Source organism: Dendrobates tinctorius, unplaced genomic scaffold, assembly GCF_039654945.1.
Source record: "Dendrobates tinctorius isolate UK_male_01 unplaced genomic scaffold, ASM3965494v1 ptg000250l, whole genome shotgun sequence".
Taxonomy (NCBI): domain Eukaryota; kingdom Metazoa; phylum Chordata; class Amphibia; order Anura; family Dendrobatidae; genus Dendrobates; species Dendrobates tinctorius.
Window position 1 is genome coordinate 4,677,082 of NW_027361917.1, and position 16,398 is coordinate 4,693,479.

The window sequence follows — 16,398 nt, forward strand, 5'->3', positions numbered from 1 at the left end:
ACCCTCTTCTCCCACTCTTGACACACTGATAGCAACACCACAGAAGAAATGCTAGCACAGGCTTCCAGTATCCATTGTTTCAGATGCTGCACATCTCGTGTCTTCACAGCACAGACAATTGCCTTTAGATGACCCCAAAGATAAAAGTCTAAGAGGGTCAGATCAGGAGACCTTGGTGGCCATTCAACTAGCCCACGACGACCAATCCACTTTCCAGGAAACTGTTCATGTAGGAATGCTTGGACCTGACACCCATAATTGATGGTATGGTGTGGTATATGGTGTACAAAGATAGTGGGGGCCATTCTTCATCAATGGAAACCTCAATGCCACTGGTTATCTGAAATTGGTACATGATGATGTGTTGCCCTCTTTATGCACTGAAGATGGCACATTCCCTGAGTTTTTCCAGCAAGATGGTGCACCACCACATTATGGGTGTCAGGTCCGAGCATTCCTACAAGGAATCTGACCCCCTTAGACTAGCATTTCTTCTGCACGTCACGAATCCCGCCCATCACATGACCACGCGTCGCTGATGGGTTGGCATAACAACGCACGGTGTGCAGCAGACCCCTGTGGTTGTCATTTTCAGATTGCTATGAGTGCCTCGCAGCGGTTGGCACTCACAGGAAGTGAGCATTTCTGCTACACACAGATGATCTGATCATTGCCTGTGTGTATCAGAGGCGATCAGAAGATTACAGCTTCTAGTATCCCATGGAGACTATTGAAGCAAGTGAAGAGTGAAAAATAAGTTTTTAAAAATATTAGAAAAAAAAAAGTTCAAATGACCCCCCCATTCAAAATAAAACAATTAAAATAAAAAAAAACACATATTTGGTATCGCCACGTTCAGAATTGCCCGATCTATCAAGATATAAAAAGAATTAATCCGATCGGTAAACAGCATAGCGTAAAAAAAGTCAAAACAACATAATCACAGTTTCTCGGTCTCTGTAACATTGCATTAAAATGCAATAACGGGCGATCAAAAGATCGTATCTGCACCAAAATGGTATCAATAAAAACTTCAGCTTGGCACACAAAAAAATAAGCCTTCACCAAACCCAAGATGGCAAAAAATGGAGACGCTACGGGTGTCGGAAAATTACGCTTTTTTTAACAAACTGGATTTTTTTTTTTTTACCACTTAAAGGGAATCTGTCACCCCATTTTAGCCTTATCAGCTGCTGGCACCACCATCAGGGGCTTATATACAGCATTCTGTAATGCTGTAGATAAGTCCCCGATGTAACCTGAAAGATAAGAAAAACGAGTTAGATTATACTCACCCTGGCGTCCGGTCCGGTCCAATGGGTGTCGGGGTCCGGTCCGGCGCCTCCCATCTTCATACGATGCCGTCCTCCTTCTTATTCTGCCACGGCTCCTGCGCAGGCGCACTTTATCTGCCCTGTTGAGGGCATGAGGACAGAGCAGAGTACTGCAGTGCGCAGGCGCCGGACCTCTCTGACCTTTCCTGGTGCCTGCGCACTGCAGTACTTTACTCTGCCCTCAACAGGGCAGAGAAAGTACGCCTGCACCGGAGCAGAAGTAAAAAGGAGGACGTCATCGCTAGAAGATGGGAGGTGCCGGACCGCGACACCCACCGCCCCCGCCCCCTGGTGAGTATAATATAACTTGTTCTTCTTATCTTTCAGGTTTCATAAGGGGCTTATCTACAGCATTACAGAATGCTGTAGATAAGCCCCTGATGGCGGTGGCTGCAGCTGATTGGGCTAAAACGGGGTGACAGATTCCCTTTAAATAAAAAAGAACCTAGACATGTTTGGTATCTACGAACTTGTAATGATCTGAAGAATCATAATGGAAGTTCAGTTTTAGCATTTGATGAACATGGTAAAAAAAAAAAACAGTTGTGGAATTGCACTTTTTTTGAAACTTCACCGCACTTGGAATTTTTTTCCTGTTTTCCAGTACACGTTATGGTAAAACCAATGGTGTCGTTCAAAAGTACAACCTGTCCCGCAAAAAACAAGCCCTCACATGGCCATATTAACGAAAAAATAAAAAAGTTATGGCTCTGGGAAGAAGGGGAGCGAAAAACAGAAACGCAAAAATGAAAAAGTGCTGCGGTGTGAAGGGGTTAAATAAAATCTTCCATCGAACGGTGCTCAGTGTTATGTGACATTCAAAGGATGAAGCAGCTCCTAGTCATGCAATGAGCACGGAGATCAACCTTTTTACAGAAATACGGAGACCTAAAACAAATAATAAAAAAAAGACTGTTTTATACGTGACACAGGGTGCAGTCAGACACCTGTATAAATCGGACTGAGGTTGGGCCGCCAAACACGGACTCACCGGTGACTGTCCACCCGAGCGTGAGAGCTTCATATATTACTATACAGCTGTCACGGTCAGGGGAGCCACGGCCAGTACGAGCACTGCGGTCTGATTTATCCGGCCGTCTGACTGCGCCCTTACAGCCATAAGAATAGGTAGGTAATATTTTAGGATTTACATGTGGGAACGGGAAACGCTCTGTATACTTTAGAGTGTATGAATAATATTGGAGCAAAATTTCTATCAAAAGGGTGGAAATTTCCTTGAGAGAAGAAATGTATGGCAGGAGTCCAGCCCAATTCAGAGCGCTCCAAGAGTAACGGGAGCCAAGCTCAATTCTACCCTCAACAGCTCAGCACAACTTCAGCCCACAACATCTAGTAGCCTCAAAGGTTTGACTGAAGTTCACAAACAGAATCACCTTTTATGCCGAGGTCACCGGGACCCTGAGCACGGCGGGAAGGTGCAGAGCGCTCTAGGGAGACACTTGTTTTTCTTAAAAATAGTGCGGCCAGCTGACATTGTGTGTGCAGAGCTATAGCTGCAGCTGCCATAAAGTCCATCCAGAGGGAATTCTCACTTTTAATAATGTTCCATTGTATTCCCCAAATTGCTAACATTTGCAAGTAGCAGGTGCAGAACCACAGAAGTTGGCTATAGGAGGCGGCATATATGCTAAGCACAGAAACTGAACACGCTTCAAATGGAACAGAATACTCCGAAAACTCTTTGAAAGACGGAATCTAGAGCAGAGAACTCCTCTATCCACCCCGGACTTTCCGTGAAATTTCCATTACATCAGATTCTATGTAAAATGGCCATTTCCTTTAACTATTAAAGAGGACCTTTCAGCATATTTTTCATGATGAACTGGACACACGATGTAATAAATGCAATGCGGAATAAAATGTTTTTCCTTTTAAATTCATCGCTCCATTGTGGAGATATGAGCAATCAAAGTATTTGGTACCTAATGAGTCAACTTTTTTTTTTTTAAGCCAATCTGGGTGTTAACAGACAATTTTCACTGGGGCCGGGCACGTCTTCCCCTTGTATGATGTTGACCGTTTATAAGCAGGCAACACTCAAAGGAAAATGAAGAACACGGCCCCATCATGGCTGAGAGCAGGTTTCTCAGTGTGTTAGACAAAGTGTGATTACGGACACACTAAATAATCAGGAGAGCTGATAGAAGCCTTTGAAATGTGACACAGCTAAACTCAGCCATACTGCTCCTCCCCACATTGACTCAGGCAGGAGGTTAGGACAGGAGATCAGGGCTGTATCATTACATCTCACACACTGAGAATACTGCTGTAGGCTACAATATGGAAGAGTTCTTTCCTTTGAGTGTTGCTGTCCGCTTATGATTGGTCAACACATTAGGATAGGTTCCCAGCACAGAGGATCGCCTTGTTGTTGGATGCTGGGCATGCATGAATTGGCCAATTTACGTGCTAAGTATCTTTGTTTTTTAATATTTTCAACAGAAGTAATGCAATTCAAATTTCATATATTCCATGTTTATATGCTGTAGCACTTAAAGAGTGCAGCTTTGTTAGTTATGTATGGAGATGGCTACTTTTAGTATGTACCTGTTCCGACCAGTATTCTGTTTGGAAGTAATGGTCAGGTTTTTGATATTTATATAACTATTACATCCTTTGTCCAGTTCAACACAAAAAAGTGGTAAAAGGTCCGGTTTGAGTATTTAAATGCTTTAGACCAGTCTTCATGATTGCTCTACTCCTGGCATTTTATCAATACACAGATTAGACTTCATGTTCCCACTAGGAACAAGCTACATTCTGGACATCAGAGTGGATCGCCATGCGCCTGCTTTGGGATCCCTAGGGAACAGGGCCTACACTAAACAGCTTGGTGATACACTCAATAACTTTTCATGCTTTTGCCCCTATAAACTCTTTACAGGTCCTTATGGAGTTAACACTAGATGTATAATTCCACGTGCTGTTGGCGCCCCCTAGTGGTGCCAGCATACTGCTGAAAATCTATAAGTCACTCACATCCTTGTTTAGGAAAGCAAGGGATGTTTGCAATTGAATTCTTTATCAGGAAATAAAGCTCCAAGCACTTTACAGTCATATTATACGATTACTCAACTCCCTGCTTAGGAAGTAAATCGTAAGGGTGGACATTATATATAATAAAGTGGTCCTCTCAAGTCCGGAAGTCTAGCTAGCCATCAGTCACACGTCACTCCCTTTCTTTGTCTGCAGAGGTGATCAATTTAGCAGAGTTCTTAGGAGGAAATAGATGCCATTTATGTTTTGCTACGGTCGCTGACGATTTGTGTATACCCCCATCTCCTCTGGACATCATTCAGATATTGCATATGCAGTGTTACAATCATGGGTCTGAACGAGGCACAAGATAAACCGTCCCCAGATGGTTATACAGATGTGATCGCCTCATTGTGTCTCCAATCCAACAAGAGCTCAATAGCATAAGGATGATCTACAGAATTACCATGGACCTGCACGTACCCCAGGCGGCTGATCTTGGAGGACGTCTTGGACCTTGTCATCACCGAGACCAAGCTGAAGCCACACGGGATGAGTGTTGAGAAGTTTATCCAAGATGCTGGGCTTGCAGGCAACGCTTTCATACCCTGAGTCGCGGAGAAAAGCTTTCTTTTCGACCAAGACATTCTTCTCCATCTCCTTTTCAATGCTGTGTAAAGAAATAGCAAACATTCAAGTTTGTCTCTGGGGTTCTCAAAATGACTATTACACCCAGTGTCGTACTTCTGACTCCCCATCTAATCTAACCAGGGTGGACGTTCCATTATAATGCATTTCTGAGGGTCCGGTGCCAGACAGAAACATGAGTTAGCATTGGAGCAAATTCTGGGTTTTTTCTTGTTTTTTTTTACACTTGATCTGGGCTTGATCTGATGTCAGGTGGTGTTCTGACATTTCGGCAATGGAGTGCATGCTTTATCCTATCATTGTAGCTGAGTCTTTGACATTAATGTGCACCAATGAGTTCATCCTGCTTGTGGTCCAGGGAGCACTAATCATGTCTCAGGTTCATTTTCATGGTCTTTAATGAATTTCGCTTTTACCCCTTTACCCCAGACTATTTGCATAGAGTACCCTGAAAGCCTAATGTGTTCTTTATAGATGAATGTTTTATACGAGTGTTGCTGTCTGACCAAGCGCACATTCCAGAGCACTGCCAAGATGTGATACCATAAAGAGTGGGTGAGTGTCCTTAAAATAGGGAAAACAGCCGCAGGGAGGAGTCAGACAGAAGGCGCTGAACCTTGTACAGACGCTGCCAACCCCCCTGCACTCACAGCTTTGCATGCAATACCTTATCCGGCTGTCTATCGCCATCTAGTGGGCACTCTGATCATCTCCCTTGTGGAAATGGGATCACTTTAAATTTGTGTTTTTGCAAATATTAAACTTTTGCACATTATCCATTTTTTAAAAGATCATTGTATTTGTGGGTCACTTAACCCCTTCATGACACAGCGATTTTCCATATTTGTGTTTTCGGTTTTTGTTCCCCTTCTTCCAAGAGTCATAACGTTTTTTTTCTTACTTTTTCCGCTGATGTAGCCATATGAAGGACTGTTTTAGGCGGAAAAGTTGCCGTTTTGAATGACACTGTTCACTTTACAATCTAAAAACCTCAAGTGGGGTAAATTAGTGAAGGAACATTCCAGCATTGTTTTTGGGGTGTTTTAAAGGCAGTAATTATACAGTAAAATGACCTGGCATTAGGACTTTGAAGATCCCAAGCTACCAAACTTGTAAGGTTTTTTTTTTTTTTATTTAGTGGTAAAAAAACTATGTAAAATAAAAAATAAAAAAAACTGTGGGCTTATGTCAGCATTTTCTAAGAAATGTCTTTATTTTTACACACATGGAGCTGTGTGATGGCTTACTTTGTATGTGCCGAGCTGACATTTTTATCAATACCAGTTTGGGATACATTTGGTCTTTTGATCACTTTTTATTGCATTCTTGCCTAGATGCATTCTTGCCTAGATGTACATTTACAGTATATGGTTGAAAAGTGACTAATCTGATTTGATAGATAATGTGATACATAGACAATCTACAAGTTATTTTGAAACTACCACAACTTAAACTTTTTTACCCGGAAAAAAAGTGACTCCTAAGTAGCGACAACTAAAGGAATGTGCAGACGACGTCCTAGTGTCTGTTTATCCTGCTTCTGCTCTACTGTCAAGCTTCATATAGGTATAATATAGAGGCAAGATATCAGCTCTGGGCAGAAACCTCAGGCCAATGGCTGGAGCTAGAAAGCTATGGTGCTTGCAGAATGCAGAAGAGTCACCAACCATTCAAAAAGAATGGATGACAAGTTACAGAACATCAGAACTGGAACAGCTGCTGAATATAATAGACGTGTGTGCACTAAAACTACGGTAGGTTTAATTATTGGAGACAAAGGCAACAGGACTATTTGTTACAGGACTTATTTAAAGTTGTACTTTAAATAATGTTTCATGTCTTTCCAGAGGAGTCATTAGGCCTATTCCTGGTCTTTACCAATCCAATCAGTCTATTATAGAAGTTGCATTCTAAGGGCTTAGTCACAAATTAGTATTTGGTCAGTATTTTGCGCAGTGTTTGTTCTCCAAAACTCCTGGTTTTGGCATAAATACACTAATGAAATACTGATGTGAATAAAGCCTAAAGCGCAACCTGCATTCTGCCATCAGACTCATGGAGGTCTGCTCAGAAATCTCATATCACAACGTGTTTTTCTCTATTACCCATTTTCTTTTGCTTATAAAGGCCAATATTCAGAATAATAAGTATGAACACGTAACACATATTTAAATCCCTAATAAATATATCTCCCCACACTGCAACTTGGTGACACTATAAAAATAAAGCCTGAGGCTGCACTAATGAGATACTAGTGACAGCCTAAGGGATACAAGTCTATGGGTGCGTGTAAAACATCCGACTGCACTCAGATGTCATCAGAGTGCAGTGCGTTTACTGTGGGTGATGGTAATGGAGAGCTAGAGAAATTAATGTCTTCGTGCTGTGATTCTCTCATGTGAGAGATTCAGAGCACAGAGCACTGCCACTCAGCAGAGCAGGAGCCGAGGGTCATTAGCAGATCATATCCGATGCCATACGCTAGTGTGACCCCGGCCTTACAAAACAGACATGGTGTGGGCAGCTTTGCCCTCTCCTGATCATTACTGTTCAGAGGCTGAACACATCCATATATATCGGCAGCTTTTACCAACTCCTGTATGAATAATTCCGTCGCTGACCTCGAGGCCCTTCCTGAGCAGCCAAGTGTCCGGTGTCTTCTAATCCCACCTCTCTGCACGGACATCTCTTCACATGGGACAGTGGATAATTCAGGGGCCATCAGAGACGTCCATGAAGCCTGGTTTATCAGGGTTTGCCACCAAGGTCGGGCTAAAGAAACGCCCAGCAGACATTTCTTGGAAATGAATTTACATGCTGAATGAGAGTCGTTATCTTTATAAGGCCGGTTTCACACGTCCTGATATTTCCAGTACCGGAGACATCAGTGTCCGTGTGTGTACTACGTGTGGCAACAGTGTGCCGCATCAGTACCACATGGACAGCCACCGGGGAAGAAGCGCTACAGTTAGCGATGTTCCCCGGCGGCAGGTGCTGAAGCCGGCTCTCATTCTCCCCTGCCCTGTCGGCGGCTGTCTGAGAGGGGAGCGGGCACCGGGGAGTCCGCGGGTGAGTGTTGGCGCCCAAGGCTGGGGGACACGGCTGGTGTCTGGCTCCAGGTGAGAGGGGAGCACACAGCGGAGGATACCATGAGGGCTCCAGCTGCTGGAGCTCTGAACCGGGCTCCTCCATCGCTGCTGTGAGTCATGAAGTCCTGCAGACGGGGCAGAGCCGGGCGCGGACACGCTGAGCTCTGTGCCAGGAATTCCTGGAGGAAATCTCCCAGCGGCAGAGCAGGGGAGAATGGCAGCCATCATCATCACCTGCTGCCGGGGAAGAGCGCTTACAGTAGCGCTTCTTCCCTGGCGGCCATCCGTGCACACGGAGGACAGTGTGCACTGTTCTCCGTGTGCAGCACATTTTGCGGCCCGTGTGTCAGGGTGAAAACAGACATGTCTGTGCGTTTTGCACATGGACACACGGTCTATGAAAACACGCTGACATGTGCATAGACCCATTCATTTGAATGAGTCTACGTGTGTCAGTGTCTCCGGTACGTGTGGTGTCAGTTTTGTGCTGTCAGGTATGCTGTATTACTGCCAACACTCATAGATATGTCCAGAAATGTCTCTCTAGCCCCTATACATTGCTATGAAAGCAGTTTAAAGGGATCAAAAACGCTGACAGGTCCCTTTTAAATGATCTCAGTTGTTACAGAAAAAATTGCAAATCAATAATGCAGAAAGACTATATGAAACCTTGTCTGATATCTTCTCAGATAAATATACTTTCTCCACTTATGAGCCACTTTTCTCTCCTCTGCATCCTGAATTCCTATTTATTCACTGTGAATATCCGACATCCAGGACTAACATCACATTACAGCTGGGGTGCCCGGAACTGGTAGCACTTTGGACACAGCGTATGTTCGATGCGTCCCAAGTGCTCCCGGATATTGAACGCAGGTGAATCCACATGTGATCACTGAACCGTGCAGATTCACTGTGCCCAATACATTCTATGGGTGACATTTCTCTTGAGGAGGCTCGCGTCTCCACTGGAGAAATTGACACGCTACGGTCTGGAGAGATGCGCTACGTCAGTCAGTGAGTTGCGGGCATCTCTGGACGCATAGTGGACATGGTATTTTTTAAAATCCCATCCACTATGCTGTAACATCTGGACGCTGTGGGTTGGACGCTGCACAAGTACGCAGCGTCCATCCCACAGTGTTTACTGATCGTGGGCACCTACCCTAAGGGCTCGCTCACACGATCGTATACATCGGAGGACCGCTATCCAATGTTTTATCGGATAGCACCCAGACCCATGTTATACTATGGGGCAGTGCAGATCTGCTATTTTTTTTTTCTCATGCCGAATCAGCATGAGAAAAAAAATCACAACATACTGCTAATGGCTCCGCAAATTGGAGTACGAGCACCCACACAAGTTTATGGGTGTGTGTGAAACATCAAACTGCACTCGGATGTCATTTGAGTGCAGTTTCATTTACATGGACGCAGACAATGGAGAAGGAGAAATTATGTTCTACATCTTCTCCATACCTGTGATATGATTCTCTCATGTAAGGGAATGTGATCACAGAAAAATGATGAGTGTCATTTCTGTAATCGAGTCTATTATCTCACATTAGAGAACTATTGCTCTTATGACCCTGGCATAAGTGGCAGAGTAAACAGACAGACACAGACACACAGCCTATTCCTGCACTGTAGTAGTGTTTTATCTCATCAGAGCTGGATTCTCTGCTACACAGCACAGTACTGCTTTATAAGCATCCATATTGACACTTCTTTTGAACATGCGCTGCACTGGTACAGGGAAGGATACATGTCCATGAGTGCTATCTACAGGGGATAGAATTAGCAGCTAGTTTCTACCAGTTGCTCTGAGACAACTACAAATTAAAGAGATAAGAGCCTGCAGAGGAGGAAAATAGCACAGGCTGCCAGGTATATAATTGTCAGAATTGTGCTACTTTTCACATACATACATGAAAGCTTGCTCTGAGCAGACACATTACATGACAAGGATGCTTTAAGTAATGATTTGAATTTACTGTATTGTTTTTTGGGTTTTTTTCTTGCTACATTGCCTTTTCATAAAAATGTGTCCCCTACATATTATCCTTGTGTAAGCAAGACAAAGATGACGGATAAAAGCGCATATCACTGCAGAATCAGACTGCACAAGGTTTGCTTGTTGCCTGTAACCATAGAGACTCATAAGCCTGCATCGGGGCTGCAGGAACAAATTGCAGGGAGCACCTCTCTCCTCCTCCCCCTCCATAGAATCTTAAGAGCACCAACTGTCATCTATCTCACTAATGTTGCCGGACAGATAATGTCCCCTGATTTTCAGGATCCTTTTGATCTATGTCTCTCATAGAGAACAATGAAGCTCTCGACCAAGCCGAGCATTCACGTGTGTGGGTGAAAGAGAGGATCTTTCATCTGACAGTGATCTGATGTGTATGGGAACAAAGTAAACAGTCCGTCAGTTATCTGTATCCCCTCTACAGCCTTTCAGAGACCCCCGGCGTATGACACAATGACTTGTCTTCATGTTATCACCCTCCCGCCACAGCCATACTAATAGGTGCGGATATGTGCTCTCTGCAGTCACTTTCATGGGATTGGGTTTCTTTTTTCCTGCATATATCAGAAGTATTGAATGCATTCCCAAGTGCGCAGAACATCACAAAATGACTAACACCAAACCTCCTTATCGCTAATTTGAACTTTGGATTCAATTCAGTTAGCAGCGGAAAGGATCAGAGAATAGAGGCGGCCAGGCTGCGGCACTGCGAGGTCGCGGCAGAGTCTGTGGAAGCAGGATATATAGGATGTCATAGAGCCGCACTGCAGAGCCCGATGGACACACAGGAAGATTAGATTGACCATGTCTATGGCATGTAATCTCTCACTATTAAACAAGCACAAACAGCCGCACCAAGGCAATGCGCAGGAAGGAAACTGGAGTCTCTGCCATGAAATATTCCAGATAGTCTATTCCCCATCTAGCGCTTTGGAAAACCCCATAAATCCAGTATTTAAGCAGATTCCGAAGGTTTACTGAATGCACGATGCCAATTAGGAAAGTCCCGCTGTTCTGTACTCCTTTACTGACACTTTTCCTGCCACTTATGTGGAGTGCACATATAGGAGGCATTCCGGTATATAAGCACCTATATATCAGGACTTGTATATACTGACGTGTCCTGTATGCTGCGCTCTGGGATGTGGAGCGTCACCATTGTGTCTGTAGAATGCTTCCTTTATCCCACAGACCGGCACATCCTGTATAACTTTACAATTAGAAATATGCAGCTTTGGCGACACAAGTTCTGGGGAAAGAATTAGAACATCAGTGAGAATCTGGAAAACACATTAGAATGGAAAGCTCCGCTCTCATGTCATCGCCAGCTGGCCAACCACAGCGACATGAAACCTGCTTTTATGTACGGTAACGACGACGGCGTGCCAGCTCCAAGATATTGGTGGTTGGCGCTATAAAATGGAGTTTTCTTAAAGTGCAAGGAGCCCTGCCGCACTGTAAATATAAGTATTGTCTTACCTCCATAGAGCATGAAAGACAGGAAGGGTTACAAACGGAGTGTCCTTCACTGTAATGCTATAACCTATAGGCAGAGCCAAAACTGAGGTACGTGGGGCCCCTACTGCGCCGTACATGGGGTCACAATTATTCCCATTGAACAGAATATCCCATAGGATATGTTAGTCCCACCTTATCAATTTTGGAACTCGTGGAGAGGTAAATGGAGAGATCCACACAACTCTCAATTCCCAAAGGTGAAAAATGTGGCCCTGAGATAGATGTTGCCTCTAGACCTGGGACCTATCAATCATTTGTGGCATATCCTTTGGACAAGCCATAAAAATCCCGGGCATACCTCTTTACTGGTCCATCAGAATTTATGGATGGTTACTTTAATCCTAGGAAGGATATCCATCAGTTTCTAAACTAAAGAAATAGAAAGTTGTTCCCCACAATAACTATATAATATTTATATGTTATATTTATACAGTTGTTCTCAAAAGTTTACATACCATGGCAGAATTTCTGCTTTCTTGACCTTTTTTTCAGAGACTTTGAATGATAACACCAAATCTTTTTTTACCACTCATGGTTAGTGGTTGGGTGAAACCAAGTCACCTGACCTCAATATCATTGAGCCACTCTGGGGAGATCTCAAGCGCACAGTTCATGCTAGACAGCCCAGGAATTTACAGGAACTGGAGGCTTTTTGCCAAGTAGAGTGAGCAGCTTTACCATCTGAGAAAATAAAGAACCTCATCCACAACTACCACAAAAGACTTCAAGCTGTCATTGATGTTAGAGGGGGTAAAACACAATATTAAAAAATGGGGTATGTAATCTTTTGATCAGGGTCATTTGGATGTTTTGGGTTATCATTATGATTTAAAAAGAGAAAACACAGTAATTTGACAATAAATGGCTTCACCCAACCACTAACCTTGAGTGGAGGTAAAGTTTTGGTGTTATCATTCATATTCTCTGAAACAGGCCAAGAAAGCAAAAATTCTGCCGGGGTATGTAAACTTTTGAGAACAACTGTACATACAGTTGGGTCCAGAAATATTTGGACAGTGAAAGAAGTTTTGGCATTATAGCTGTTTACCCAAACATATTCAATATACAGTAATATTACCAATGTGGGCAGAGTGTAGACGCTCAGCTTAGGGAGAGATCACACATGCGAGGAATACGGCCGAGTCTCGCATGTTAATGCCCGGCACTGCCGCCGGCACTGAGGAGCGGAGCGTGCGGTCCATGTATTGCTATGCGGCCGCACGCTCGGCCGTATTCCTCGCATGTGTGATTCCGGCCTTAATTTGAGGGTATTCTCATCCTAATTGGAGAAAGGGTTTAGGAATTACAGGGGAACAAAATTAATTGGACAATTATATCAAAATCTCTTTAATGGACTGAATGGGCTATTCCCTCATTAATTAAGCAGGTAAAAGGTCTGGAGCTCATTCCAGGTGTGTCATTTGCATCTGAAAGGTGCTGCTGTTAATCTACAACATGTGGTCAAAAGAGATCTCAATGGAAGAGAAACAGAACATCAATACGCAGAAAAAAAAAAGAAGAGAAACCATCAGAGAGATCGCAGAAATGTTAGGAGTGGCCAAATCAACAGTTTGGTGCTTTCTGCAAAAGAAAAAGCACACTGGTGAGCTTGGGAACTTGAAAAAGCCTGTATGTCTACAGAAGACAACAGTGATGGATGATAGCATAATCCTTCCCATGATGAAGAAAAACACCTTCACAACCCCTGCACACCACATCCTCTGGTGGAGGTAGTGTGATGGCATGGGCATACATGGATTCCCATGGCACTGGGTGACTAATGTTTATTGATGATGTGACTGAAGACAGAAGCAGCCGGTTGAATTCTGATGTGCACAGGGCGAGACTTTCTGACCAGATTCAACAAAATGCAACAAGGTTGATTGTACGACGCTTCACAGTACACATGGACAATGACCCAAAACATACTGCGAAAGCAACCCAGGAGTTTTAAGGCAAAGAAAAAGAACATTCTGCAATGGCCGAGTCAGTCACCAGACCATAACCCCATCAAGCATGCATTTTGCATACTTCAGACAAAACTTGAGGCAGAAAGACCCACAAACAGGACATATTTGGTGACAGGATATATTTGGTGACATCCATGGCTTCCAGACTTCATGCAGTCATTGCCTGCAAAGGATTCTCTACAAAGTATAACAAATGAACATTTTATTTATGGTAAAGATAATTTGTCCAATTACTTCTGAGCTCCTGAAATGAGGAGGATTTGTAGAAACATGGCTGCAATTCCTAAACGTCTCATAGGATATTTTTGTAGAACCCCCTTTTTTTTCATAATCCTGAAAGTCTACACTTCAATTACATATTAGTTGTTTCATCTTAAATCATGGAAACATGATTAATACAGGTTACTCTGTAATGTTGCAAAGTTACTGCAGAAGCTCTTTTGAGGTCACTAAGTGACAAGGAGTTGCCTCTTCTTTATAAAGAGGTTCTGCAGAGGCTGTGTGTGTTTTGACACACATGGACTGTATGCTGTACACTACAGTAGATCTAGGCAGGCATTAAAGATAAGAGTAAACGCTTCTCTATTTTATGGCCTCTTAACCCTTACATATCATCAGATGAAAGTGATACAACTAGTGACTGTCCGTCACGGAGCGATCCTCTATCCGCCTAGACTGCGATAGTTACACCTACTATAAACTGCACGTGTCCTTTTCCCATGCCTGCCTCATCAGTCTCCTATTCCTATTATTTACATGTGCAACCACCTAAGTTGCACTTTGCTCTCTTATGTCATAGGAAATCAATAACTACATTTTTTCCACTTTACACACAGGAAAATGACCTGAACAGGCTAAACAAGGCTAAAAAGGGACCGATGTTCAGACGTTGAGGTTACAACAAGCTGCTTGGAGGCTCCTATATAAACTAGACTAAAGGGCACCCCAGACAAAGCAGTTGCGAAACGTGTGTGTTGCTTGAATATCATACTATTTTAGCATTTATTTTCTTCATCCACTCTTTGCAGGGCATTATAGTTTCTATCTTACCACTTTTTTGACATTCAATTTGATACTTAGTCTGTTTTTTGTGCAGTTTGTCTGCATTTTTATGGGTTTTGCGCCATATATCTATTTTTTATAGGATCCCCTGTTGGCTCACTCACTAACCAGTGTTTTATGTTCCTATTGTGTAGGATATTTACACACCTTTTAAAGGGAACCTGCAATTTGATTCATGGTGCCCAAACCACAGGCAGAATGAATCTGACCATGGCATATCTGTCCCTGTAATGTGACATCTCAGAGGAAACATAGGTTGAAGAGGACTATAGGGAGGGATGTTATGATTGAGTCACCGTAGGAGGCAGACACAAAAATAGAAGCTACGTCCAGAATACCAGACAAGTTGGCAACTATCAGATTGCAGACCCCTGAACCTATCAACACAACTAGCAGTAGCCGTGGGGGGTTCCTACGATGCCCTAGACCCCTCGATCACAGCCGGAGAGATAAATAGCCTAAAGACAGAAAAGGAAATCTAAACTGCCCCAGAGCAGACCCCAAAGTAAAAGGCAGCCCCCCACATATAATGACGGTGAAGCAAGATGAAAAAACACTCACACAGATAGAAAGATAGGCTGAGCAAATGATGGGGCCCAAGCTAACTAAACAGAACAGGAAAGGAAGGTTGCTGTCTGCAATCTGCCAAAACCCTATCAAAGACATAAGCCAACAAGCTGATATGGAAAAAGACCCTGAAGCAGCTAGGCTTCAAAAACTAAATCAGCACTCAGGTAATTTCAGAAGACAGAGCTAAAGGAATTCAGCACACCCCAGCAGGGAATGGCAGAAATCTAGAAAAACAAAGCAAAACAAAGTCAAAGCACAAATGCAAAAAGCCGAGCAGAAAACTTAGCTTTAGAAGAGCAGGAATTCAGACTGGTCTCCAAGGATCCCACAGAGAAATCACCCACAGGGCAGAAGGGCGTCGGCAGCCTTATATCCAGTCAGTAACTCCACTCAGCCAGTCATCATCATTCTCAGGTGCTTGATAATCAGGCTCACTACCTTTCTTTACCAGAAGAGGGAGTTCCTCGGGCCTCAGTAGTGAAGGGGAAAATGAACTCACAACAGAGGGACCTGACTAGTCTGGCACCACCTCTGGCCGACTTTTCCCCATACTGCTCTAGTTGATTGACAGGTCCCTACCTATGTATAAATACAGTATAACAGACACCTGGCAATCAATCAGAGCAATGCTGGAAGAAGATGGCCAGGGGCGGCAGTGGACTCGTCAGGTACCTCCTTATAGTCCCTGGCTGACTTATCAACATACCACTCTAGTGGACTGACAGCTCGCTGCCATGTGTATACATAGAGAGACCATTGTGGGGAGTAGGGGGCCACAGTGTTCCAGAGAAAGGCATAACTAGCGGCAATTGTGCAGCCTGACTCTGATTCATGGAGCCTATGGTATGGGCAACAGGTATCAAGTGTCAGGTTCCCGTTAACCTATATTTAATCAAAATTATCTAGTTTTGGTTATTTTGGTCCGGCAGGCTGTACATTTGGATTACTTATTTTGTGACAGGTCATCGTCTTTTCTTTGGTTTTACATTACACTAAGGTCATGCTGAAGCTACTGATGTCAGCGTGATCGGCCAACTTTCCAATCCGTACAGAGGCCTCACAAGTCTCCACCAACAGATGATTTCAGGGTAAAAGGATCCAAGCTGTGGAAATTCAGCGGCATATCCTTTTATTGAAAGAAAACAAAAAGTGATGGCACTCACTGTGCTGTCGTGAAA

At 43.6% G+C, this 16,398-nt stretch overlaps 1 protein-coding gene across 2 annotated transcripts in view; it reads right to left on the reverse strand.

Moving 5' to 3' along the window:
* RIN2 (Ras and Rab interactor 2) overlaps positions 1 to 16,398 on the reverse strand; it is a 196,368-nt gene that overhangs the window by 44,396 nt on the left and 135,574 nt on the right. For both annotated transcript variants that reach the window (XM_073557428.1, XM_073557427.1), the window contains one exon: positions 4,815 to 5,001. In XM_073557428.1, the coding sequence (XP_073413529.1) occupies positions 4,815 to 4,988 (174 nt within the window). In that variant the 5' untranslated portion in view covers positions 4,989 to 5,001. The remainder of the gene's footprint in view (positions 1 to 4,814; positions 5,002 to 16,398) is intronic.